This window comes from Calliphora vicina, chromosome 5 (assembly GCF_958450345.1).
Source record: "Calliphora vicina chromosome 5, idCalVici1.1, whole genome shotgun sequence".
In the NCBI taxonomy this organism is placed as follows: domain Eukaryota; kingdom Metazoa; phylum Arthropoda; class Insecta; order Diptera; family Calliphoridae; genus Calliphora; species Calliphora vicina.
Genome location: NC_088784.1, coordinates 2,405,802 through 2,432,769, shown reverse-complemented (window position 1 = coordinate 2,432,769; position 26,968 = coordinate 2,405,802). Strand labels below are relative to the sequence as shown.

Genomic DNA, 26,968 nt, shown 5'->3' with positions numbered 1-26,968 from the left:
TTCAAATTTAAATATTTTAATAACACAATATATATGTTAATGATTAAAAAAAAAGTTGGTTTGTTTATTTGTTTCTTCATTGCTATTTTTGTGCCGCTTTATTTGCAATAGACAATGATGACATATGTATTTTCGATGATTTATTGCAAAACAACGTAATTCCCCATTTGAAATTAATTTAAAAATAAGAATTTATGATTTCATTTTACGTTTTAGGCATTTTAATTCTTTCAGTGTAGCAGCAAAAAGGTTTTAAACTAAAAGTAGCAAACGAGCAAGCGAGCATTAACATGAAATGAAATCTTAGAAAATAAATAAATAAAAATAACTGTATTGAGTTTCACACATTGGGTGACAATCAACTTTGCTTTTGAGCTTGCAACGGTTATAATTGCCAACACGTGAATGACAGAATGACAGAATGACTCCTTTTCCACATGAGGTGTTGGGGTGGTGGTTCTTTCCAGTGGCACTTTCTTTTTGCTGGCAGATTGTTAGCAATAAATGTATCTTGTTAAAAACACTTTCAATAAGGGTTGCTTAATGTAATCAATCATTCATTCATTCATTAAATCGGCTTAAATATAAATGTTATATTTACATTGCACTTTTTGTTGTTGTTGTTGCTGTTATTGCTGTATTATTAAGTGAAATAATTTTAGCCCATATATGCGCCCTTCTTCTGCTGAACAACCTCATAAAAAAGGAGGAACAAAAAAAACAGAAACTGATTTTAAATCGATTTTATTTAAGGCGATTTCAAGCAGGCGGCAACGTTAAGCGATCATGTTCAAATGGAACTTACCTTTTATAGGCTTTATTTTCGTAAATCTGAAAAGTAACAAAATGAAAGTATTTTAATTATTAGGTACACATAATTCTTTAAATCTACAAAAATAAAAAAGGTTTGATTTGAGAACAATTTTTTAGGTTTTTATAATAATTTAACGAACAGTGAGAATTCTATATAATTCGTACTCTTCATAACATAAATTCTAAAAGAAAATTCCAAAAAAAAGTAATGATTTTTAATAATCTTCAATATTAATTCGAAATCAAAAACATAAATTTATTTCGAAGTTTTTGAAAAATTCTAGTATTGAAAAAATATATTCGAACTTAATTTCGAAAATTCGAATTTAATTTAGAAATTTCAAAAATTAGCTATAATGAAGAAAAATAAAGGAAACTTCAAAATTTTCCTTTGCAAACCCAAGAAAAATAGAGGCAAAATTTGATTTCAAAACCCACAAATTTATGAAAACTAATCTAATTCCATATAAAAATCTTATAAACAGTGGTTGTTTTAATAAATTTAAAAAAGTTCATATTTATTTAGAAGTTTCATAATTTCTTTGAAAATTAAATCAAAAACATTTAATTTATTTTAATGGTTTTTGAGATTTCATTCCTAATTTATTTTGAATTTTGAAAATAGGAGATAAATAGAATTTTTATGAAAAAATCTCGTGATTTTATAAAAAATATAAATTTGAGCTATTTTTGGAGAAATTCGAATTTTCCAACTTAATTTCGAAAATTCGAAATGTTGCTAAAAATTAAAAAAAAATCTAAGAAAACTAAACATTTTGATTTTAAATTTCACAGATGTATGAAAATTATTTTATTAAGGTTCGAAATTTTTCGAAATTTTCATTTTCGAATTTTGAAAATAGAAAAAAAAAAATTCTCGTGTTTTTATAATAAAATATTGAATTGAGCTATTTTTGGATAAGTAAGAATTTTCGAAATTAATTTCGAAATTTGAACAAAAATTAAGAAAACTTAAACACAAATGTATGAAAATTACTCTATTGTTGCAAAGAATTATTTTTAGAATTTTCTGAATAAGATTCACATTTTCGAATTAATTTGAAACTTAAAAAAATCGGATAAATTCATAAGAATTTAATGTATTTTGTATTTCAGCAAATTTATTTTAAAATTTTTGGAAATCTTAGTAATAATAAACAGGCTTAAAATATTAATTTGATCAATTTTTAGCTATGTTCGAATTTTCGAAATTTGAACAAAAATCCAAGAAAACTTAAACATTTTGATTTCGAATCTCACAAATGTATGAAAATTACTCTATTGTTGCAAAGAATTGTTTTTAGAATTTTTGAAATAAGTTACGAATTTTCAAATTTACATATTTGGAAATTTTTTTAAAAAAAAAATCAAATTTCAATCTTTTGAAAATAATTTCTGCAAATTTATTTTTAAAATTTTGGAAAATCTTCACTAATAAAAATTAATTAAAATATTAATTTGAGCAATTTTTAGCTATGTTCGAATTTTCGAAATTTGAATAAAATTTAAGAATTTTGATCCTGAATATCACAAGTGTACGAAAATTACTCAATTTAATAAAGAATTATTTATTTAAACAATTGATTTTTTTATTTTTAAAATCGAAACTAATTTCGAATATTCAAAATTTCTTTGAACATTAAAAAAAATCAAATATAGAAATAAAATTTTAACGGTTTTTAGTTTTAAAATGTAGTTGAGAAAATTTATTAAACATTCCAAATTTATTTTAAAATTTCTTCAAAATTTTCAATTTTGAATTTTGAAAATATGAGAAAAATATAATTTTTATAAAAAATTCTGCAATTTTTATAATAAACTGGCATAAAATATTAAAATACTTGAGCCAAAATTTAAAACTTTTGATTTTGAAATCCATAAAATAATGACAATTTTTTTTATTTTAGTATAGAAATCTAAAAACAATTTAAAATTCAGACTTTATTTCGAATTTCCAAAATTTTAATTTCGAATTTTAAAAATATTAGAAAAATATATAGATTTTAAAAATGCTCCTATTTTTTGTAATAAACTGGCTTAAAATATTTTTGGTCATTTTTGTTTAAGTTCAAAATTTAAAAAAATTTCGAATTTTTTAAATTTTGCTAAAAATTAAAAATTAAATTTTAAGAAAAACTAAGAAAATTTTAAAATTTTGATTTCGAAATTTGCAAAATTATGAAAATTATTCTTTTTTAAAAACAATTTATTTTAGCATTTTTTTTTAAGTTTCAAAACATATTTAGAATTTTCAAATTTTTAATTTTAATACAATTTTAATGTTATTTTATTTTAAAATTTGTTTGGAAAATATTTCATCATATTTCAAATTTATTTAGAAATATGTTAAACATTTTCAGAAAAATATAATTTTTGTAAAAATTTTTCTTATTTTTTTTTAATAAACTGTCATCATGTAAGTTTGAGCCATTTTTGAATAAGTTGAATTTTTAAAAGAAACAAGTAAAATAAACCTCCAAATATGTATATTAATTTCTATATCCTTTTGACATTTTAATTCAAAATAAAATTTTGAAAATCAGATTTAAAAAACTTTTGTTATTTGTGTACTACTTTCTGTTAACAATTTTATTAGTACTGAGTAATCTTTTTTTAATTCTCTTAAATATCTTAATTTCTACAGCCTTCTATCATTAACCGCCTTTGTTTTTATCCTAAAACAATAAAGTCTCGTTAAATTACACAATAAAACTTACAATTGCAGTTTGTCGCCAACATTGTAACTATTGTGCCATTTTATTGTCATTGTTAAAATGTATTTAGAAAAGAAAAAACATTGTCGCAGTCATTTATTTAGGGGTAGTTTACATAAGTTTTTTTTAGGGTTTATAAAAACTTACACCTTTTTTTTGTTTTGTTATAAATTGCATACTCTAAACATAATCGAAATGCATTTATTATTGCTTTATAATAAAAACGTATAAAAATTATCCTTCAAATCGTAAATCACAGCTTAACCATACAGGAAAAAAAAGAAGTGAGAAACAAGGGCGGAAAAGGAAGAGATATTGTGGTTTTTGCTGTTGTTAAGCTGGTGGGAAAAGTGTTAAGGAGGAGTAAGAGGTGTGTGTGTGAGTGTATAAATTTGAAGCAGCAGCATTATGAGTAACAACATTAAAACAATAACAAAACAATAACTGTAATTACAATTACAATTACACTGTTGAGTACATTTATAGCAATGAGCAAGAGTAACATTAACAGTAGTAATTGTAGTGTTGGTGTAATGGGTAAATGCGAAAGAGAGGGGCAAAGGGAGAAAGAACGAAATAAAATACCATTTAAAGGTCATTCTCCAAATGAACTTACAATAAAATAACATTGGACATTCTTTTGTTATTGCTGCAAGTACAAATGGATGTACATATGTTTGGAATGTTGTGTGTTGTGTGTCTGCTTTCATTTAAAAAAAGACTTTTTGGGTGGCATGGCGTGTCTTACAGCCATCACGTTTAAACAATATAATTTCAATTTATTTTCCATCACGTACAATGTTAAAAAGTCTTAAGCTCTGCTACTTAAACATTTCCTAAATACAAAATAAACATTAGAAACAACAAGAACATTCTATGCGATGGATAAATAGATGGATGGATGGATGAATGTTTGGTTCGTTGCTTGTTAGCTTGGAACAACAAAGAAGAAACCAAAATGACACCATCAACTGCCGCCTGCCAAGAATTTGTACAGAATATTAAAAACCTCACACTCATTCTTCACTCGTTTTCACATTAACAAAAACAAAATCGTCTTTTTCAAAAGACTCACCAAATAGACGTAATAATTATTGTCATTATTCTTGTTATAAATTCAAACTCGAAAATTGTAAGTCAGTGTATGAGCGACTGAGTGAACGAGAGACTGAGTGACTAAGAATGAATGATTCAATGGCATTTAATCAATATGCAAAACACACAATCAAGAACACATTCAAACAAATGAATATTTTTTTTAAACAGAAATATCTGATTAATACAATAGACTTTCAAACAAAACATTTCTAATAGAATCTTTTCATAGCTGCTCTAACAAACGTGCTTGCTTTGCTGTTGGTTCAAAACATACACTCATGCACACATTAGAGTATGAGTATCTATAAAATCAGGTAATTACACAGCTATTAAATTTTGTTTTTCAAATACTCCCCAAGAATATTAAAGCAAAAAAACTTAAATTCTCCATAATATTGTTAAAAATATCATATTACCAGTAGAATTGTGTACAAAGGAAACTTATTTCGTAATAATCCTTAAACAAAATTAGTTTATAATTGAAATTTTTATTTAAATTGTGTTTTTTATTCGTATTTAATTTATTTCATTTATTTCATATTAAAAATAGCTTTGACTTGCAAATGTTAAAGGTTCTTCACTAAGGACTTGAAATTTGTGATATCGATCGTTAGGTTTTTTTTTTTTATTTTTTGCTTTTTATTTAGAAAAAAATATCTACACTGTTAAAAATTGAGGAATTCCTGCAGAGTTTTTGTTTTTCTGTTGGCCTACTTCCATTTCTCTTTGGCGTCAGCCAGACTGTTATGGCAGTTTTTTTTTGGTTTATTTTCTAATTTTATTTTTGTAGATAATTAAATTGCTTGGTTATACAAAAAAAAAATTTGGCATATTTTTTGCAAAATTAGTTTAAAAGTAAGTTTACGTATGGATTTTTTATGTAAAAAGTTTTTACATTTACACAAAAAGTTTTTTTATTTATTATTATCTATTAGGATAAGTAGGAGGTGCAGTTAGATACACATTTGGTTGCTGTCTGTTACACTTCAAATAAACTTAATTTAGTTTTTTAATTTAAATTTTTATAAAAAAAGTTTAAATTTTTTAATATTTATCAACTAATATAGAAATGCGTGTATTGAAAAAACATTACAACTAAATTTTAAATTTGATTTTTAGAAAGTTCGAAAATTTTTTTCAAAATTCGAATTTTCGAACTTTGTTAAAACTTCCGAAGAACATGAAAAATTATATTAAAAATACTTTTATGGGGATAAAAACATAAAAATTTACCATTTTTAGAAAGATCGAAAAAATTTCGAATATTCGATTTTTCGATATATTTTCGAAACTCTTAAAAAATACATAATTTTATTGAAAATACTATCAAGATCACATAAAAAAATTAAATTTAATAATTTTTTAAAAGTTCGAAAATTTAAAATTTTCGAACTTTGTACAAAAATCATGTACAACATGAAACATTTTATAACGATATGAAAAATATATACGAGACACAGAAAGAAAAAAATTCCGAAATTTTGGAAATTTCAAATTTTCAAAATTTTACCAAAACTTTTAAAAAATTAGAAAATAATGTTGAAAATAATGGCATTTTTAGAGAGTTCCAAAAAAATGTTTAAAATTCGAATTTAAAATTTTTTATAAAACGATATAGAAAATATTTCTAGAGACATTTAAAATATTACAAAAAAATCAAATTCATATTCGAAATTTGTTTAAAACAAAGAAAAATAGATAACATAGCAACATAGATTAATAGATAACGATGGTTGAAAACCAAATTTGGCAATTATCGAAAAATCAAAATCATGTTCGTAATTTCGAACTTTGTATAAAACTGCAGTAAAATTTGATAATGCTGCTGAATTGCAGCAAATTTGCTATTTTCGAAATTTCAAAATCATATTCGAAAATAATGTAAAACTAAGAAAATGTACAATAAGGTTGCAAATACCGGCATATTCACATAAGAAACTGAAGTTTACCATATTTAGAAAGTTGGAAATACATTTTCGAAAAATCGAATTTTCGAATTAATTAGCTTGAAATACTGATATATCTACATCAGAAAAATTTATTTTAACCGATTTCGAACTTTATATAAAATTGCTCTATATAACCCCAGTAAGCACCAAAGCTATAAAAATTCAAGCACTTGAACATTTTGTTGGAATTTGACTTGAATGCAAATGTAATTATACTTTAGACATGAAAAATATTTGAAAATTTATTTATTTTTCAAACAAAAAACATATGGCTTGAATTTATGTTTCCTTTTTACTGGAGAATGCTATTGAAATAAAGTGTAATACAACTGTAATTCAATTGCTTGACTATAATTCAAGGCTTAAATTACACTTGCTTTCAACTTGAATTCCAGTTAAAATGCTTATTGGGAACAAAAACAAAATTGGATGACGATGTCGAAAACACTCGTATAGATACAAAAGGTAACAAGTTTTCGAAATTTTAAAATCAAGTTCGAATTTCCGAAATTTATAAAAAATCTAAGATAGTAAAAAATTAGCTGGAAAATACTGGCACATTCACAAGAAACTAATGTTAACATAGCCACATAAATAACCAAATAGAACCGTTTTTAGAAAGTTCGAAATAAATTTTTAATTTTTCGAACTCTATAAAAATTTTTTTTTTAAAATTTGAAATAAATTTTCGAAAATTCGAACTTTATACATAACTGCCGTTCATTAGAGAAAATTGATAAAGCAATGTAGAAAATAGTCTTATAGACCAAATTTGCCAAGTTTCCAAAATTCAAAATCATATTCGAATTTTCGAAATTCATATAAAACAAAAAAAAATTATTTAACAATTTTGAAAATAATTGTATATTCACATAAGAAACCAAATTTGAAAATTTTTAGCAAGTTCGAAATAAATGTTCGAAAATTCGAATTTTCCAAAAATTCCCCTACAATATAAAAAACTAGCTAATGATGTTGAAATTGCTGGTATAGGCTTATAAGGAACCTAAGTAGACAAAATTCAGGTTAAACTAAAATTTAACACTAAAAACTTAAAAAAAACTATGTATTTTCATATTTAATTAAAAATATATTAATACTTCGGTATAGACAGACTTTTTTTTAATGATATTCGAAGGTTAAAACTTCATTTTGAAAATTAACAAATTTTGATTGATTTTGGGTCGGTTGAATATTTCCAAGAGCTTTGGACAAATTTTTGATATTCAGATAGTGTTTTGCAAGCCTTACAAAAATTCACTTGTGTTTTGCAGTTAGGTTTTTCTCTCTGTGTAGTCAATTGTCTGGCAAAAATACTCGTACATAACAAGAATGTACAAACAACTAAACTATCTTTGCATTTAACAGTCCTAGCAGAACAAACGTAAGTGAACGCACACAAAACTTTTGGAAAACTGAATAAAAAGCACACAACTAAACACACATACATATACATCTACACACAATATTTATTTAGTTATTTAGTTTTTTTTTTAGACAACAAATAACATCTACAGACATTCCTTTTTATGAATATGTTTTGCAGTTGTAGTTTGTTTTTTCCTTGAAATATATATTTCTTTTTCTTTCTTTCTTTTTTTTCAAAAATAAAAAGATTGAATTCGCAAACCAATATTCGTCTTGGGTCGTAAAATACACGTACAGAAAACACACACACACATACCAGGCTGTGCGAGTGTGTGTATGAGAATTTAATCATATAAGGGTTTGTTTTTCGCACACAAACGAACAAGGACATGAAGAATTGTTAAGAAAAAGGGGGTAGAGCAAGCAGCGTAGAGTAGAGCTTTTGCTTTATTGCATTGAAATAACAGGACAAAAGTCTAAGAAAAGTTCCCAAAGAATTCATACAAAAAAAAAATAAAATATAATAATAATACAAGAAAAAAAAAAACAGTGCTTAAGGCGAATGTCTATATAAGCATTATTATATACAAAATATACATACATACATATGTACATACACCCAATACACATAACTAAGAGTATATATAGAACATAACCCAATACACATTTGCCCAATTCACAATTGGTGTCGTAGCATTGTATCGTTGTATGTCGTAATTTTTTTTATTAATGTTTTGTTTTTGTTTCGAAAAATTTATTTGAAAAATATTTATGACATACAACGCTACAACACTACGACATCAATTGTGAATTGGGCAATTGTTTAGAAGATTTGAAATGTTTAGCTTCTAAAACAAATTTCTTTTAATTTAAACATGTTTAAAATATAACATTTTTTGGAATTTCAATATAAAATGTTTGCTGGGTTATTTTATACTCTACATGTGAATGGCACAAAGTAGAGTAGAATAAAGAAAACAACAACAACCACAACAACAACAAAATAAAAAATAATGGTTTTAACAACACAAACAGAAAATCAAAAGGAATTGTGTTGCCAAAAACAACAACAACAGCAACACACAGGATCTTCTTAAAGTCACTTGTACCAGCGGTTATTTAAAATAAATTTTAATTTATTTTCTTTGCTAAAACATAAACGAGTGTTTTACAAAGATAACAAAACAATAATAATAAAAAAACTTCACATTTCTATACTTAGAAGATATGTTTTCAATGTTTTCTTATAATAATAATAAAAAACAAAAATTAATCGTTTAAATGTCAAATAATAAATCTCAATTTCACTCGGTCGGCTGGCCAAAAAAACATTTTTATTTTTATTTTATTTCATTCTATATGTATTGAAATGTTGTTGTTTGCATACCATTTGGCAAAACAGCGAAAGGAAAAAAAAAATAACCTTTTGTCTGGTGCGAAATTGAAAAATGATAAGAATCGCACGAAATCACACGTTAGTTCCTTGAGGCTCTAATGGGATACTTAAGAATACTTGATCCTGTTGGTTTAAAATCAAAAAGAATTCAAATGTTTTATCTTTTTTTCTGTTGGCTTATGAATTATTGATTTTCTGTTTAAATATTTGCTAGCTAAATTCATTAATGTTTTAATGTTTTATTTTGAAGATGAACTGATTTTTGAAGTTTTTGGATTTTATGGTTTTTAATGAAATAAGCTTAAGTAGTAAAAAGTGACATTCTACTTTTCTTAGAACAAATTGAGCCGTGACAGCGAAAAAAGCTTAAGCAACAATTTATGAGATTTTCTCTTTTTAATGCTAACAGCCAAAAAAGCTTAACCAACAAAATATTCGAGTTTCTAATTTTAATGGAAATCTAGTAATCTGTAATATGGGGGATTTCACGTCAAGTGAAATTTGCTATGAAATTTGCACCAAGGTTAGACCTATTGGATAGTAATTCAGACACAATTTTTCAACAAGATCGTTTAAGAACTCTCAGAGTTAGAGGGGGTCAAAATTTGACATTTTGGCCAAACATGTGATTTTTCTCATCCATGTAACTTATTACCTTTGTTCTTAGCAAAATGTGTCCCAAAAAAGTTTAGATAGCTATTTCTTCAATCTTTCGAATAAAAATATTAAAAAAAAAAATTTAATTTTTTTCCGAAATCAAAAACTTTTTTGACTTTTTTTTCAAAATGGGCCTTTTTATACCCTTCACCTTCGTGAGAAGGGTATATATAAGTTTGTCATTCCGTTTGTAATTTCTACATTTTTCATTTCCGACCCTATAAAGTATATATATTCTGGATCCTTATAGATAGCGGAGTCGATTAAGTCATGTCCGTCTGTCTGTCTGTTGAAATTTTGCTATTTAAAATCAGCAAAATCGGTCCACAAATGGCTGAGATATGAGGAAAAAACCAAGACAACCTCGATTTTTGACCTATATCTGGATTACTAAGACATTAATATAGACAATATGGATATCTAATGATAGATATTTCAAAGACATTTGCAACGACGTATATAAGACCATAGTAAGTTGGACCTACAATGGGTCAAAATCGGAAAAAAAAATTTTAACCCGAATTTTTTTTTCAAAAAAAAAAAAATTTAAAAAACAAAAAATAAAAATTTTTTAAAATTAAAAAAATTTAAAATAAAAATCGAAAATTTTTTTTTCCAAAAAATGAAGAAAACAACTGAAAAAAAAATTTAATTTTGTTTACCTAAAATTATTTCAAATTTTGAAGTATAATTTGGTGAACGGTATATAAGATTCGGCACAGCCGAATATAGCACTCTTACTTGTTTTTTCTTAAAATAAAGATTAAATATTTTCCTTGAGGACCTATTTGGTCTCTCAAAAACATTATTTTTAACTCAGAACATGCAATTTTTGACTTTTTTGCAAAATCAAAAACTTTGTTGACTCTTTTTTAGAAATGGGCCCTCTTTTCAATTTTTTTTTTGCTCAGCATAAAGCTCAGATATTTTCCTTGAAGACCTATTTAGTCGCTTAGTGGGATATCTATCAAAATAAATGTTTTGTAACTCAAAATATGAAATTTTTGACTTTTTTTTTGCAAAATCTAAGTTTCTTTTTTAAAATGGGACCTTTTTTAATTTGTTTTTGCTCAAAAGAAAGCTTGGGTCTATTCCTTTAATACCTATTTGGTTGCTTAGTGGGATGCGAGTGGGATATATAGCAAAATAAATGTTTTGTAACTCAAGATATACAATTTTTGATTTTTTTAAAACAAATAAACCTAAAAATAGTATTTTAAATAAAAGAGCCGGCAGATGTCTGGTACTTTTTTGGAAATTCGAAATTCTAGTGGCCATAAGGGGTAAAAATAGTCCCCTTTATAGTATCAGGTATATCTATAAATAATCATAGAAATACAATTTTAAATTCATTTGGCTCAAATCAATAAGGACTAGAAATATTTTTGGTCTTTTTTTGAAATTCGAATTCTTTAGGCCTAAAAATTTTATTCTTTTTTGGTACTTTTTTATATCAAAATATATTTTCCCAATAAAACTACCATGAACTATTATTTTCAAATAGTACGTACGTATTACTAATTAATGTGAATATTTACGAAAATTATTTCTACTTTATAAGAACCTCATTATTACAAGTACATACCTGATTAAGCTCTTAAAAATTTAAGCAATTTTGAATTTTTTTGTTGTTAAATTTTTGGGCTTGAGTCAATCAATAGTAGTTCAACCACTTCCACTTTAAATCTTTTTCGTTGACAGCTTAATAATATTTAGCAATTAATACTAATTAATTTGTTAATTAATTTATCAGCAATTATTAATAATATTATTTTGTTTGTGTTTATTTACAGGTTACCACAGTTTACACTCAATGCCAGGATTATTTTTTTTATGATGGTAAGTTTTATTTTACAAACAAACAAATGAACAAAAAAAAAAAATCACCAACCAACCAACCAGCCAGCGCTTTTTATTAATGTAAAGTAATTAATTTTTATTATTATTGTTATTATTAGTTAGTTATTAACATATTTGTAAAGATTACAACTTGTTTATTAATTGAAAAATAACAAAAACAACAAGCCAATTGACAGAGAACGTTCGATCGATCACACGATAAGATTTGTTTCGATTTTAATATTCTACTCAATCAATAATATTGTGCAAATTATTAACTTGTAAATAGTACTAAAACGAGATAAACTTTTTTTTTTTTTTTTTAGAAAAAACCTAAAAAACAGATGAACATGTTTGAACTCACGCACAATATTTTTTCATTCTTACTCAATTAAAAATTAATCAGTTTACTGATCGTTGTGGCGTCTGACCACAAATGTTTTATTATTTCAAATTTGAAACAAGAATTTAGTTTCAAATTCTTAGCATTCTTTAAAAACTCACGTGTTAGTGAGTCATATTAGTTATTTATTTGAAAATATGCTCTTCTATTTCTAGTTGTTTCTATGTAGTTTTGCTTTAATTTCTTTAGTATAAGGTTTTTCTTTTATTTTTTTTATAAATATTACAATGTTTCAAATTTGCTTATGTCTACGTTAGGGATTATAAATAAATATTTAACAAGTTTCATGTTACTTTGTAAATAAAGTAAAAAAATGCACAATATCATAACACGCTAAAATTACATGAAAACAATTCCAAATGTTGTAGGAATACCCGGTTGAGTACTTTAGAAACCCGAATAAGTACTAATAACGCAGTCTTTCTTTATTAATTTTTAAACCTTATTGATTATGACCTTTTAATAGCAACTTTGAATTTTGTTTGTTTTATTACAATTAACCTTTTTTTTGAGAAAAATTCAAATTTATTTTGAAATTTTGTTTAAAATTTTCATTTTCTAAGTTCGAAATTTAGCTAAAAATCAAGAAAAAGTTGAAAATACGAGAAAAATTTTTTAAAAAAAAACTGGCAGAAAATATTGATTGATTCACTTTGGTATAAGTTCGAATTTTTGAATTTTCGATCTTAATTTTCGAAATTTAGCTAAAAATCAAGAAAAATTTTAAATAATACCATTTTTTAAACATAAAGCGGTATAAAAGCTATTTTGAGAGAAGTTCGAATTTTCGTACTTAATTCCGAATTTTCAACATTTAGCCAAAAATCATGAACAATTTTAAAATATGAGAAAAATATTTTTTTTTTAAATAAGCTGGCATAAAATATTGATTTGAGCAATTTTGGTGTAAGTTCGAATTTTCGAAATTTGGCTAAAAATTTTAAAATATGAGAAAATACATTTTTTTCAATAAAGTGGCATAAAATATTGATTTGAGTGATTTTGGTATAAGTTCGAATTTTCGAACATAACTTCGAATTTTCGAAATTTAGCTAAAAATCAAGAAAAATTTTAAAAAATGAGAAAAATTAAATTTTTTTAAATAAAGTGGCATAAAATATTGATTTAAGCCATTTTGGTATAAGTTCGAATTTTCGAAATTCGGCTAAAGATCATGAAAAATTTTAAAATATGAGAAATTTTAAATAATACCATTTTTTTAATATAAAGTGTATAAAAGCTATTTTGAGAGAAGTTCGAATTTTCGTACTTAATTTCGAAATTTAGCTAAAAATCAAGAAAAATTTTAAAATATAAGAAAAATATAATTTTTTTCAATAAAGTGGCAATATTGTTTTAAGGCATTTTGCTATAAGTTCGAATTTTCGAAATTTGGAGAAGTTCGAATTTTCGAACTTAATTTCAAATTTTCATAATTTAGCTAAAAATCAAGAAACAAATTAAATATGAGGAAAATATATTGGATATTGGTATAAAATATTGATTTAAGCTATTTTGGTAGAAGTTCGAATTTTCAAACTTAATTTCGAATTTAGCTAAAAATCATGAAAAATTTTAAAATATGAGAAAAATATACATATTTTTTTTATAAACTGGCATAAAATATTAATTTGAAGTTAAAATTAATATTTTAATCATTTTGGAATTTTCGAAATTAATTACGAATTTTCCAAATTTAGCTAAAAATCAAGACAAATTTTCATATATGAGAAAAATATAATATTTTTAAATAAAGGGACCTAAAATGTTTATTTTAGCCATTTTGGAATAAGTTCAAATATTCGAACTTAATTTCGAATTTCCAAATTTTAGCTAAAAATCAAGAAATATTGGAAAATATGAAAATAAGATAATTTTTTCAATAATGTGGAATAAAATATTGATTTAAGCCATTTGGTATAAGTTCGAATTTTCGAAATTTAAAAATCAAGAAAAACTGAACGTTTTACTGGGAAATCACTTTAAATATGAGAATTATGACATTTTGCCATAACTTAATTTTGAAATTATGTTCAAAATCAAAAAAAAAAATATAAGTTTTACTGTTAAATCACTTGCTTAAATATTCTATTTATTTATATTCTAGTACTGTGTAACATTTAACAATAATTGTGCTTAAAATTCCGCGTTCTCATGACTTGAGCTTTTACTGTTGTAATTATATCACTAAAATTGTTTCCAATTCAAGTCGTTTTTTTAAATTAATAAACAAATATATTTATTTTGTTTAGTCTTTGAGATTTTTTTTTTTTTTTTAACTTTTTGTAAATATATCATGTTTTGCTGTGGTAATATAGTCAGCATATTTCATCAGACATTAAAAACAATAAACAATTTGTAAGAACAGAACGGAAGCAATACGAGTGAGAAAATGTGCTGAAACAAACAAAAAATTAACCAAAATTTTTGGTAAAATTTGCCAAAAAAAAAAAACAAAGAAAACTTAAAATATTACAAATACATGTTAATAAGAAATTTGAATACTTTACATTTTGAAAATTAAAATTATATATAATTTTATGTTAATTATAGTTTTTATAAATTACAAAATAATTTGTGTTCAACTAATAAATTATGTGTCCATTTTAGGTAATGTTTGCCACTGCAACAACAGCATCTCTAAAGAAAACAAACGATGTTGTGATAATGCTGAAAAATCACGAGAGGGCATTACATGTCAATGCCGGCGGCAAAGTGACAGCAACAGATATATCTTTAGCACGTAAGTACTTGTATTTTTAACAAATATTATTATAGAATTTAACTTTCTCACACAACGAACGAAAGTCCATGTATGGAAATATTTAATTTTATTAAGTGAAAATTATGTACAAATAATATTTTCAAAATAAAACACACACAACACCTTTAAAATAAATACATACTTACTCAGAACAGAGGACAGAAGAGCCCAGCAGTTCTGGGTGATTTTAGCTATCATTTAGGGTGACAACCAGTTACATAATGGATTATAAATTCGCATTGTATTCACAAACTTTCTAAAGTCCAGCATAGTTTACTTGGAGACACTAAAGAGACAATTGACTTCACGCAAATTTACATGGGATGTCAGTATGATTTAGCAAAAATAAAATATATGTATATCAACACAATTTGTATAAAACCAGTTTGTATATATCACAAACAAAATTAACGTTTAAAGTGACTACAATCTGAATTACTTAGATACACTTAAAAGACAATTGACTTCACGCTAGATTACCTGGGATGTATAAAGTAACTAATTGACTTCTCTCTGCAATACAAACAGCACATACAACGTGTCAAATCATTCAAAATATATAAATTAGACTCAATGATCAGTTAGTTAGTGACAATAATTATCTCTAAGGGGATACATTGATTACTTGTAAAACTGCAGGAAGAGAAGGAGATGAAAACAAATACAACGTAACACACAGCTACGAGTATAAATAAACAAACAAACCTACGAACCAACAAACTAACAAGTACGAATACGAAAATACAAACGATGTTTGTTTGTATGTTTGTACAACTCGTATGTAAGGTGTATTCATGTAGTTATTGTAGTAGTTGGTCGTTTACAACAAAACAGGGAAATACGAGTGAAGTATATTGACTCGTATTTACATTTCCATTGTCCATTCGTGAGTGCGATTGCGAGTGTTTGTTTGTTGTTTGTATATTTACAGAGGACTGTAAACATTAAAGGGTTCTTTTCTATTCTATTCTTCTCTTTCTCTATTTCCCTTTAACTATTTATGCATGTTGTAACTCAATATTACATGCAAGTAACGATTGCAAGTGATGTGATTTTTTTTATTGTTGTTTTTCTACTTTAAAAGCGGCTAAATTCAAAAAAGTTTAAAATGTTACTACATGTAGATTTGAAATTCCTTTGAAAAATGTATTATGTTGGTACAAGTGCATATTTGTAAAGATGTGGATAAAATAAGAGCGGTTTTAAACTATAATTGAGTTGTAAACTGTTTTAACTTAATTTAAATACAGAAATGATAACAAATTGGTATTGTTTGCAGAATTATTATTATTATTATTAGTTTTATTAAGTTCAAATTTGTTAAACAGAAGGCCAGTTTTGTAAACTAAACTGAGCGAAACAATAGCATCTAAACAACACTAATTGTACAATAGATTTTTATGATGTTTTTTTTTCCAAATTATGTATTATAGATCATAAAAAATTCCAAACCACCATAAAATATTTTAAAATTTATTTGCATTTCTTTTGAATTAAACTAGTATTTTAAAGATATTTACCCAAATACATACTTGTTATTTGACCAACAACTAAATTTAATTTGTATTAAACAAATGGCTTTCAACAAAAGAACTTTTTATTAAGCTCCTTTAAATAACAATAATATTATGATGTTTGCAATACCATAAATTATTAGCTAAACTAACCAGATTCATAATTTAAGACCTAAATTTAAAAAAAACAAATTTAATGAATATAAAACAGAGAACAATTGAGTTAGTTTGAATTTGAATTTAATTCAGGGAGTGGCAAAAAATTTAAAAATAATATTATTAAAGTTTTATTGATAAATTTAAATTTTGATTATATACTAGTACCCAATTACTACTTATAACTGCAATATAAATCATAGCAAGAGATGTTGCCACAAAATCCAATAGTAAAAAACTTGTAAGATCGTTTAATAGTTACACGATCATTTAAAACTCATTGGAGTTTACAGTTAACAAAATTTTCTCAATCTTTAGAAAACCCTGAACGCTTGTCAGCTGAGATCTTTCATAATGTAAAGTTAACCTTAAGATTAAAAGTAAATACCATAACGTATCGTAAACCACCCCCTAGAGTGCTAGGTTTTGAGTTAGTGTTTAATTTTATAGTCTAAAACTGTAGTATTTTGTGTGTCTAATTAGCTAATCAGAAACTAAAAAATTTGTTAAGATAAACAACATTGACAAAATAATCTTGTTTAGATTGAATGATTACATGCCACAGTGCTGTAATACAAAATTCTTTACAACACGTGTAAAAACATGTATTTAATTTATTACAAATTGGAAATGTTTTAAGATTTTTATCTGTTTTTTTTTATGGAATAACTCATAAAAACCTTTTTTTTATTCTATTTTCCATAATTTTTTTGACAAGGAATTTAAAACAGCGATCGGCATTAACGGAATATCTTTTGTAATGTTGCATAACATGATTTCCCTTTTGAGTTTCGCTCACATTCCTGTGGATACGAATATCAGTCGGATTTTTATCACGAACGACAACAAAACTCTCAACATAGAGTTCATTTAGTATCACGCCAGTACATTCTCATTTTAATTTTAAATCAAATACTTTCTTGTATGAAGTTCTCTGTTTTTGTTTGACTCTGGTCTAAAGCAGTGATCGACATTAAGAGAACAAGGATTCTCTGCTGTAATCTTGCCAGCAATTGATTGTGATTTTTATGAACTTCGTTGACATTCGTGTTGTTTACGATCGTTTTCTTCTCCTGGTGTCTTCGGTTGTGGGATGCATAAAGCTCTCATTTGAGGGCTATTTGAAACCATGGCCTAATTTGGTGCTAAATTTCATTAAGATTGCAAGCTTAAATTTGACCATAAGATTTAACACATGCATATCCTTAAATTGACTCAGACTTTATGGTCAGAGTAGGATCATCCACAAACGCATAATACCCTGCCTTGTATCATGGTGTAGGGTATAAAATAATCTGATCAAAATGTTTACCACTTGCCCTTTTAAGAATTTAAAGCCAAAAAAAGATCCATTAAATAAGCTTCTAGTTTAACTAAACTCATGATGACTTAACTCGATTTAACTAGGAGGTTTAGTTAAACTCGTATTCAAACTAATGCAGCGTTTACTAAATTATTTTATCTGCATGGTTTTAGAGAACTAACAAATCAGAATTAAACTCAATCAAAAATTATGTTTTTTAACTAACTGTTTTAGTAACAGATGTCATCGTGACTAAACGTAACTTAACTAAGCAGTTTGGTTAAACTCGAAAGGAAAATAAAGGACATTTTACTTAACTGACAGCTTAACTAAAAGTTGGAACTTAACTAAGCTGTTTAGTTAAACTCCTTATTAAACTAATAGAGCTTTCACTAGTTTAAGTTATAAGCATGGCTTTAGTGAACTAACAAATCACAATTAAACCAAGTTTATCGCGTGTTTCTTAACTAACTTTTTAAGTAACAATTCTCAGCGTGGCTAAACGCAACTTAACTAAGCGGTTTAGTTAAAGTCGAAATTAAATTAAAAGACCTCTTACTTAGCTAAAGCTTTAAGTAAAAGTTGTAATCGGGACTTAACTAAGATGGTTAAACTCTAAAATAAAATATTAGCATGGTTTTAGTGAACAAACAAATCACAATTACAACCGAGATTATCCAAAAGCCACATGGTGACTTTAAACGATTTAACTAGTAAAACTCGTATCGAAAATAATGGAGCGTGTACTCAATTTTGTATGGAAAATTTGTTTTATAAAACTTTTATAAAATAAAAAATTGTTATGAAGATATCTGCATGGCTTTATTAAAATAACAAATCACAATTAAACCGAGATTATCCAAGTTTATTAACTAACTGTTTAAGTGACTAAACACTGACACTTTAAGTAAAAGTAGGGACTTAACTAAGGTGGTTAGTTTAACTACACGCAGAGAAAAAACATGGTTCGACATGGTTACGACAACTATACTATGTTCGTTGTAACAATATATTGTTGTCGAAAACATATAATGGTTGTTTTAATTTAATTTAAACAATATTTTAGTTACTGTAACCATTAAATGTTATAAATATGAATATGGTTCACCGAATGGTTCGGACAACTAAATAATGATAAATAGGTAAACATATTATGTTATGTACAACCATTAAATGTTAAGTTTCTATACGCGTAGTCATAATATGTTTAAGATGTAAACATAATATATTTACAACAACTAAATAATGATAAATAGGTAAACATATTATATTATGTAGTCATAATATGTTTAAGATGCAAACAAAATATGTTTACTTTTATTAGTCTTTTTTCCCACCATTTGTGAGTGTTGGTGTTTGTCTAAGCTGTTTTATTTTTACAAGTAAATTTTGAGTGTCTGTAATTCTCATTCGCTCTATAGTATTATTTGTATATTATCTTTAACTTTCCTAAACCGAATAACAATAAATTTCAGTGAATTTATCAATAATATTTTAATTGGGAATTTAGTGCCTCAAAACTAAAACCTATTAAAATAAAATTTTGTATTTATAAAAATAAATTTTAATAATAATATGATTACTTTGGATCATAATATGATTTCATTGGATCATAATATGATTTAATTGGGTAATAAATATGATTACTTTGGGTCATGTTATGATTGATTATATCATAATATGATTGTTTCAAAACATGTTATGATTGATTTGTATCATAATATGATTATTTCAGAACATATTATGATAATTCATGAAACCAATAATGATCATAATATGTTTTGGACTACAAGCATAAATCTGATCATAATATGTTGCTCTTAGTTTATGGTTACCACAACCATGTTTTTTCTCTGCGTGTAGTAATAAAACACTAAAAACAAACAAAGCGGGCATTGAACCCACAACTTTTAGACTGATAGTCCGGCACACAATAAATTAGTGTGATGCACCTGATAGGGGTGTGATTGGTCTGAGACAAAACAATTGATAGCATTTGCAAATCATGATGACTTTTAAATAAATATTTCTTTATCTAAAAACTTCAAAAGAAATTCTGGACTGCAGACTATTTTTTATCTATTTTCCTCTGGATTATATATTTTTAGCTTAGTAATATTCTTTAAACATATTTCGTCATATAATGAAATAACTACAGACGTACTTAAGAGCCGACATCATAGAGAAATACACATAGAGCGGAAACTAGAAAAAAAATCACTTAAAATAATCACATGTACGAGTATTGTTTTTGTTTTCACATAGTTTTGTTTACTAATATATTCTCGCCACTTAGGTTTTTGACAACTGAGTTATGTCTTTGACAGGAGAATTTCCGATCTATGTATATTTATCTATGGTCTACATATTCTATTGCCAGTCAATGATCGATCAATTTATTTACTTAAACAAAAATATTCCTTATAATTTCTAAATATTGTTACTAACGGTGTATTTGGGGAATGACTCAAGCGTTTTATTCTTAACCCCAGCACATATTTCTCGCTATTAATTTTATCGCAACTGTTTTTGGAATTTTTGTTGAAGTTGTTGTTGTTATTGGAACAACATGCAAGCAGGTCTCTCTATCTATCTTTTTTTTCTTTCCAAATACATACAATGTATTCATGTGTGTATAGTAGTAGATAGATAGATACATTTAAACGTACTTACGTACACGCTAATTAGATTTCAATTAAATGATAGGTGTGGTAGGTCATGACGAAAGGAGAGGTGAGCTGTTTTATGGTAGTAAGGGGTTAGAGGAGTTAGGAGTTAGGGGGCCAGGAGTGGTAAAGAATTAAAGTATTGTAATGTATTGAATGTGGCATCTGTTAAATGCACTTGTGCAATATTTTTCAATTGTATCTTTATTATCTCTTTAGTTATTTATAAATATTTTTTATGATGGCCTTTTGTTGCCAATGATAGATAGAACACAAAATCTAAAAACATTTGCCCACAAAATATTTTGGTATATTTTTTGTTTAAATCAATCAGAAAAACCTTTAAGTGACTTTGCTGTTTCTTTTCCATACTATACTATAAATATTGATAGTAAAAATACAATATAAAATTTGTTTTGAATTAGAAGTATTTAAAAAACAAAAAGAAAACTTATAATTATAAATTTCTGTGTTTGTATAAATAGTACTAAATAATAAATATAATAAATAATAATAACAAAATAGCATTGTTACTATATAAAACAATTTTTATAACGATAAAGACCCCATTAAAATTTTTGATAAAATTCCACAACATACTACATACGAGAATACAAGTTCGAGTGCCAGTACTATACAATACGTTTATAAATTGGTGTATTGTTTTATTATATTTTGTTTATAGTATATCAAGCTTTTATTGTTATTGTTATTATTATATTATTAATAATAATAATAAAAAAAAAAGTTTATAAAACAATGACAGAAAATGTGTGTTATTTTTAAAAGAAAATACTTGAAAAGAAAAGCTCTTTAACTATTTTTGGAATGTCTCAGGCGATCAACTCTGACAGACAGACGGATCCAGCCGCTCATTTGTTTACGATCGATTGATCAAGCGTTTTTTTTTAAAAAATGTTGCCATAAAAGAAAGCAATCAATTACATTTTGTTTCATAATAAAGTCACTTAAGAATGTGCCCATGAAAGGGTGCCTGAGTGTGTGGTAGTCAGTTGTACTTGTTTAAATGAGCTAAAGAGAAATAACCCAGCAAACATTGGCTTTGAAAATTAATTAAATTCAAGCTTTTTAAATTGTCAGCAATATTTGTATATGAAAAACATTTGCTTTCCTTGCTAAATATCATAACAAAATGAGCTTTTTTAAACAATTTTTCGTTTACTTCCAAAACTGAGCTTCCTGGAAGCAGTAAAGTAAGGCAATGACTTTTCAAATTCCCTTTATTATTATATGCTGGGTTATTTCAACTGCGCGTGCAAATGAGAACTTATAACGATACTACTACTACACACTCTCGTAGTAATTTTGCAAACTTCAATTTAAAAGTCAACATGTTTTTGAGTTGGGTTATCGGCCAATTAAGTCATTTTTTTTTCTTCTTAGGAGCAAGACCTTTGCAGAACATTAAATTTTAGTTGTGTATGTGAGACATTTTTTTTTGCCGGTTATTTAATTTATTTTAAAGTGTTTCTTATTAAGTATTTTAATAATGCGTAATGTAACGTTATGTGTGTGTTTAAGTGCGTGTTTTACTTTTAATGTTTTCAATGTTTCAAATATTTACGGTTATTTTTATGTTTTTTTCTTTCTTTCTTGTCATTTTTGCAGAATTTTTCACCATGGAAAGTGTAGGCGACATTTTCAGCGACACTTTCAAAATTGCCCTGTACGCCAAGGAAGTGGGACGTTATTTGTGCTTCAGACGAGGAAAATTAGTTGGAATGGTGAGTTTGGTTTTTATGATTTATATTTAGAGTAAAGCAGTGATCGGCTTAAACTGAACAGTAGTAAATGTATTGTAATGTTGGCTAAAACCAATTTTCGTGTAGTGTTTTAAATGAACAATTATCAAATTGTTTTAAATTAGATAATTTTAACAAATTTCGCTTACATTTAAGTGGTAGAAATCTGAATAGTCGATCGGTTTTGACGCCTGGTGGATAGGAATGTCGACGACTGGTCCAAAGTGTATTGTAAGGCATGTTTTTCGACATCAAACAAATAATTTTATTCAGTTTCTAAGCGAAAAAATCTGTGTTATCCATAACATTTCTATAGATTATATAAGATATCGATAACTTTTCAGAAGAATAGTAAAGTTATCGATATATTTTCTATAGATTAGTAAAGTTATCGAAAACATTTAAATATATTTTTAAAGTTATCGATAACTTCACTAACATATAGAAAATATATCGATAACTTTTCTATTAATTGGTAAAGTTATCGATAACTTTTCTATTAATTAGTAAATTTATTGATAAATTTTCTATATATTAGTAAAGTTATCGATATATTTTCTATATATTAGTAAACTTATCGATAACTTTTCTATATATTAGTATAGTTATCGATATATTGTCTGTAAATTAGTAAAGTTATCGATATATTTTCTATAGATTAGTAAAATTATCGATAACCTTTCTATATATTTGTAAAGTTATCAATAATTTTTCTATATATTTGTAAAGTTATCGATAACTTTTTTATATATTTGTAAAGTTATCGATAACTTTTTTATATATTTGTAAAGTTATCGATAACTTTTCTATATATTTGTAAAGTTATCAATAATTTTTCTATATATTTGCAAAGTTATCGATATATTTTCTTTATATTTGTAAAGTTATCGATAACTATTCTATATATTATTGAAGTTATAGATATATTTTCTATATTTTAATAAAATTATCGATAACTTTTCCATATATTAATACAGTTATCGATATATTTTATATAGATTAATAAAATTATCGATAACTTTTCTGTAGAATAGTAATGTTTTCGCTATATACAAATCCAATTTCAAGCGATTTCGAATGACAAACTTTCATTAACTTGGTTTTTCGTATGTCTGCTTTTACACAGGACAAATTTACTTGAAGCAAGTCTCTTCGATTCCCTTTTAAACTTGCTCATCTGTTTACACACAGCAAGTATGTGTGCAATTTTGTATGTCAAAACCTAATAGACGCCATAGTGAAAATGAGAAAATGAATGAGAATTGGAGACTTGCCAGTACAAGCAAGTGTGTACCCCTCTTCTTTCTTCTTGCCTCTTTCTCCAATAAACTCTAGACTTGCGCAAGAAAACTTGCCCTGTGTAAAAGCAGACTATGAGATCGATGAACTAGAGATTCCTGTTTAATTTAAAAGAATTCATTGAATAGTTTATTTAAAATGAAATAATTTATAATGTAGGAAAAGTTTAAATTAAAATTGAAAAGTTATTTGAAATAAACCTAATTTTATCTATTTAACTCTCTCCTTATAACTAAAACTTTTCTCACCATCTATTTCCCCGTTCTCTTTTCATTTTAGAAAAACTTAACACGCGACTGTCACTTTATCGAATCCCTAGATCACGGATATTTTTTATATGCTAATGCTTATAATCCCCTATGGCGTGTGGGCTTCACCAAGAACCTAAAACCCGTGGGACCGAGACACTGGGATAGACCACAAACTCTGAAACGAGCCAGTTTTCTATTCGTCAAAATAAATGCCGAGCATTTCGATCGTAGTCGCTTTACGACTACCACCACTGCTGCACCCAGAATAGCGGCCACCAGGGCCGCAGCAACAGCAGCTGTAACTTTGAGGGAGGGACATAAATTGCACGATTCCAAAGCTAGTATTATAGATAGTAACAGTAATAATCATAAGAGAACCAAGTCCGCTAATAATGGCCAGCGACAGCGTTTAATAAACAATGAGCAAGTTAATGCTACCGGCGGTAGAAACCGCTTATGGGGGGACAGGGACAATGTCTTGGGGCAACGTCATCGGAAACGCAAACATCATGCTAAACTGGCAGCGACCAGTAATACTCCACATACTGGCTCTTTGCAGCCAAAAAACTTAATAAGACATCATCATGACCAGGGAAACGGGGAGGGGCGGAGGCGTCAGCATCAACGAGAGGAAAAAGAACGCAAATTGCGTTTACACAACCAAAGAAGGCAGCAACAGCAAGAAAACCACAGAGCAGAATCTGAGCCAATGCCAAATGCCACTAATTCCGCCACACCCTCAGTTTCAGCCACCACTTTGGCGGCCACTGCTTCCCTGGCTCCCTCCGCCTTAAATCTTGTTGCCATGCTGGCAGCTGGTCGCCGCAAAAAGGGCAGACGAAAGAAGCAAGTTGAGACCAGCGATACGAATCTTTCCACAACAGCTGCAGCTCCACAACAAAGCATGGACTTGCAACTAGTAGCTCAATCTCCTTTACAAGCTCAAAGCAAATATGAGCGAGTCCAAGAGGACACAACAAAAGCTCATAAACTAAGGCATCAGCATGAGCATAACTATCATCAGAAACAACAAACTATCGCACCAGTGAATTCCACCAGTCCCTCAACTACGGAAGTCAAAGTACAGCAACAAAACCATAAATACTCAAATAGTAATAGAGACAGTCAATTATACAGTAGAACTAGTAGCAGTAGCAGTAGTAGTTATATAAATAGCAATAATTTTAATTTAAAACCTAAACATAATGTTAATATTAATACTAATTTAAATTATAATAATCATAACCATAACAATAACAATAATAATGATAATATTAATGCAATACCTGCCTTGCCAAAAAAATACTTGTCGAAACCTAATTTTAATCATCATGAATATTTAATGCAACAAACTACAAGAAGCTCGACTGATTTTAAAACAAAACAACCACAATCTAAACAATTTAGTCATTCCTCCTCACAAAACAGACAGCTAGAGCAGCAGCAGCAGCAACAACAGCAGCCCCAGATCAGCAAACGATCTGACAACAGTCATACTAGTCACGATTTTTATAAATTACCTTTAACACTTTTACAACATAACAAAACTAGTGACAGTGTTAATGACAATGACAATGATGACAGTGACAGTGACATGGATGATAAAAATTCCAATAGACTTTTAGTTAATAATAGCAATCTAAGTGACAATAATTTACAGCAGGAGCATTTGGTAAATCGCTTTAAGCTAATTTATCTAGATCGAATAAGCAGCCATAATTTTAATTTAAAACTTAGTTCTAATAACAAAAACCATATGAATAATACACAACAGCAACAACAGCAGCATTATAATAATAATAATGAAAATAATGAAAATAATTCTCCTATTAGTAGTACAACAACAACAACAGATGAAAATCATTTAATTTTGGCTAATTTTAAACAAAAACCACAAATTTCAAATGAATTTTCAACAACCATTGAATTTAAAGCTAAAAACAATAACAATAGCAATGGTAGCAGCAGCAGCAGCAGTAGTAAAAGTAGTAGTATTAAACAAAATGGTAGCAGTAGTAGTAAAAGTACTCTTAATACTACTGCTACTACTCCTTATAATAATAACAATAATAATAATCATAGTCATAGACGTACTAAACGAAATATTAATATTATTACTAACAACAACAGTTATAACAACAATAATAATAACAATGACGAAGAAGAACAAGTTAAAAAAGAAGAAAGCAAAGATAATAATTATAATAATGCTAAAAGTAGTAGTAAAGCTAATAGCAGCAGTAGTAGTAGCAGCAGCAGTAGCAGCAATGATTATAAAACTCTTAATGTGCTTAAAACTCATAATGACAATAATGTCAATATTTTGCAAAATAATCTAAAAAATAATCAACAGCAAGAATATTTAAATATTTTAAAGGCTTCTTCTTCTACTACTACTACTAGTGCTTATCGCAATAGCAGATTGTTGTCAATTTTAGGCGGTCAACAACATAATAATACAATTAAACAACTGCAGCAACAGCTAAATATTCAATTTATTAACAATCCTAATAAATATAATTATTATAATGATAATAATAATGGTAACAATAATGATTATGATCATAATGTTGATGATGTGCATGATGACGATGAAAAATTTAAAAGAATCCAAAATAAATATGAAAAAATTATAGTACAATACAGATCTGTATTTAATTGATTGGAATTAATATCCATGTTTCATTAGAGAGAGAGAGAAATTAAAGGGTAAGTATGTAATACATTAAGATTTACTATGTACATACTATATGGAATCTATAAATGTATGTTTATCTTCCAGGAATATGTTTAGAACTTGTTCTAAATTAATTAGTTCTAGAATGAGTGTAATCAGAACCACTTTTAACAAATAATGACAGTTTTACCTTTCACTGGAACTCTATTGTGATTTCACTATAATTCTATAGGCGTTTTAAGGAATTTTTTTGTAAACCTTGTTCAAAAATAACTATGTATATAATTTTAGAACGAATGTAATCCGAACTAACTACTTCTGACTATTAAATAGCAGCC

The 26,968-nt window shown here is 26.6% G+C and overlaps 1 protein-coding gene across 2 annotated transcripts in view; it reads left to right on the top strand.

Moving 5' to 3' along the window:
• pyr (pyramus) overlaps positions 1–26,625 on the top strand; it is a 43,141-nt gene extending 16,516 nt beyond the window's left edge. The window contains exons 2-5 of one of the 2 annotated variants that reach the window (XM_065512535.1): positions 11,789–11,834; positions 14,848–14,980; positions 22,270–22,385; positions 23,982–26,625. In XM_065512535.1, coding sequence (XP_065368607.1) covers positions 11,789–11,834; positions 14,848–14,980; positions 22,270–22,385; positions 23,982–26,615 — 2,929 coding nt within the window. In that variant the 3' untranslated portion in view covers positions 26,616–26,625. Of the gene's footprint in view, positions 1–11,788; positions 11,835–14,847; positions 14,981–21,898; positions 22,081–22,269; positions 22,386–23,981 lie in introns of those variants that run through there. The other variant, XM_065512536.1, reaches the window with a different exon arrangement.
• The last annotated feature ends 343 nt before the right edge of the window (positions 26,626–26,968 follow it).